The sequence below is a fragment of the Sipha flava genome, unplaced genomic scaffold (assembly GCF_003268045.1).
Source record: "Sipha flava isolate LNK unplaced genomic scaffold, YSA_version1 212_pilon_pilon, whole genome shotgun sequence".
In the NCBI taxonomy this organism is placed as follows: domain Eukaryota; kingdom Metazoa; phylum Arthropoda; class Insecta; order Hemiptera; family Aphididae; genus Sipha; species Sipha flava.
The window spans coordinates 237012-239576 of record NW_020272825.1 but is presented as its reverse complement, the minus strand read 5'-3'; the positions used below and the strand labels follow the sequence as shown (position 1 = coordinate 239576).

Below are 2565 nucleotides of genomic sequence, written 5' to 3'. Positions count from 1 at the left end.
GACTGGAGCCAAGAGGCGCGGCTCATCGAAACTGACGGTAACGAGGCAGACCCAATGGTGGGACCTGTAATGATTTAAAAATTAAAGTATTTATATGTTAATTTATGAGTAAAGTATGCTGCTCGTCGATGACGACATGCGCGAGAGACGAGTTACCTGCGGCGTTCCTCAGGGTTCGGTCCTAAGGTTGACCTTGTGAAACGTATTCTACGACGACCTCCTCGAGTTGCGGATGCCACCCGGCGTGTAGCTCGTCGCGTTCGCGAACGACGTCGCCATCATTGGCATAGAGTATACGGCGGAGAAGATCCAGGTCACCATCAACTAGGCTATGAGGCTGGTGGACGGTTGGATGACGACGCATGGCCTGAACCTGGCGTCTCAAAAGACCAAGGCCATAGTCCTGACAAAGAAACAAGTCTACCGTGACCCGGCTTTGACACTGAACAACCACGTCTTTCCGGTATGCAGGACGGTCCGCTACTTCGGTGTCAAGCTGGACACCCGTTTGTCCTTCCCCGTGTACGTGGCAGGTACGTCAACCAAGGTCATACAGTCCACCTACGACCTGCGCCTCATGCCCAACATAGAAGGCCCTTCGGCGTCCAAGTGTAAACTGTTGGGTACAGTAGTAAACAGCAAGCTGCTATATGCTTCAGCATTGTAGGCAGAGGTGACAACCCGCACGGCAAGGAACAGAAATGCAATGAGCCGTGCACAAAGGCAAATGGCACTTAGGATGGTTCGGTCCTACAGAACCGTTTCAACAGACGGCACCATCTTTTTGGCGTCAATGATCCCGGGTGGTTTAATAGCACTCGAGCGGAAGAGGGTCACCTGTTGGATCGATGAAGACGGTAGCGAGGACAGCGCAGCGGAAATAAAATCGCAGGAGAGGGCCATCACCATCGAAGCGTGGTAGACAAGGGGGGATAGGTCGATCAGACGCTAGATGGACGCACACTCTACTACCTAGCGTGCACAAATGGACGAAGAGACCCGATCTCCCATTCAACTACCGGTTGACTCAAGCACTGACGGGGCATGGATGCTTCTGCCATTATTTGAATCGTATGAACAAGGCCCCGGATGCCACATGCCTGTACTGTGACTTTGACGAGGATACAGCTGAGCACACAATTTTCGAGTGCTCACAATGGATCGAGCATCGTGTGGCTATCCGAGGTTACATTGGCGGATGAGGCCCAGTTCTCGAAGACGTCGAATACCTGCTCTGCGGACCCCGTGACCTATCAAGCAGGGAGGAGGATCCCGTTCTGCACGAGCGTCTCCTAACCAAATGGTTGAAGGGCAGACAGGTCTTCGTCAATATGGTGAAAGTAATTCTTTCTCGGAAGGAGGAAGACGAGTGGAGGCTAAGAGACACGGTCCGAGGAGACGGCGACCAGGTCGGCGAGCTCCGAGATCCGGACCATAAACCGGTGACGACAGATCGGGCAACGAGGCTGGCGGGTGCAGTCACCAGGCCACGAAGCAAGGCGACAACACAATTGGCTTACCATGTAACACGATCAAGGCCACTTCTCAAACGGTAATCTCATTGTAATAACGCGCGGCCATCGGGAAGCAGGCAACCTGTAACTTTGCTAATGTTTTTTTTTAATAAACGATGGCGACGACTCCCAAGCAATGTGAGTCATCGTCGGTTCTAACCAGTGGCGTGATGATGATATTATTTTGGAGCAATTGCTCCTTCGAAATGTTTGGTAGGTGGGTGGTCCTCCTGTCAAAAATACTTAGCAATAAGTATTGACACGATCATGTCGCACGAATACCGCGATCTCACCCGTTACATCCCCTTTGCCTTTGTGTCACCATTCGTTCGATTATCAATCGGGACGCCCGATAGATAAATCGAACCATTTTTCGAAGTCGGCGATGAGACCCGAAGCGTTCGCGGACGGTGTGACGACCGTCACGAACGACGGCGGCGCTTGTCTGCTTTTAGCCGTCTTCGTAGGCACTTATTTTCTTTTTGTTATTTAACATTTTTTTTTTTACAAGGTTCATCTTGTTATACAGTTTTGTCATTTGACATTCTTTATTTTTTTCAAGTCTATTCTGTATATCATACTTATTGTGTTTAAAAATATTATTATTATTCTAATTTTTCATATTTGTTATTATTATTAATAATAGTAGATATTATTATTATTATTACTATCAATAAACCGCATATAGTTTTTTACCTTTCTTTTTAAAAGTTTTATTATATTCAATTGTGTGTGTTGTGCTCATGACAGTATAAAAATAATATAGATACATCATAATATCATATTAAATTTTTTAAGTGATAGAAAAATATTTGGCGCACAAATGTACTGTATATGATCCATTACACTAGAAACAATTGGTGCTAATTGCAATACCAATGTAAACAACATTATTCAAAATTCACATACACAGCATAGATCAAGATACAAGATAATTAATGAAGGTATGGGCGTAGTTAAAATTTGAATCAGGGAGGGGCAAAAACATAAAATGATTAGTGTTAAACTCGTAATTCGAATAATCTACAGATAGACCATTGGATAACACATA

At 45.8% G+C, this 2565-nt stretch overlaps 1 protein-coding gene across 1 annotated transcript; it reads left to right on the top strand.

The window, feature by feature from the left end:
* Window positions 1–706: 706 nt before the first annotated feature.
* Window positions 707–1202, top strand: LOC112682850. Its single transcript, XM_025553600.1, has 2 exons — window positions 707–918; window positions 977–1202. The coding sequence occupies exons 1-2, from the start codon at window positions 707–709 to the stop codon at window positions 1200–1202; spliced, it is 438 nt and encodes a 145-aa protein (XP_025409385.1).
* The last annotated feature ends 1363 nt before the right edge of the window (window positions 1203–2565 follow it).

Excerpts from the sequence above, each read along its gene's own strand:
- LOC112682850 (XM_025553600.1), top strand. The coding sequence starts at position 707 with ATGAGCCGTGCACAAAGGCAAATGGCACTTAGGATGGTTCGGTCCTAC. Across the intron at positions 919-976 it reads GCCATCACCATCGAAGCGTG|CGTGCACAAATGGACGAAGA; the intron begins GTAGACAAGGGG and ends TCTACTACCTAG.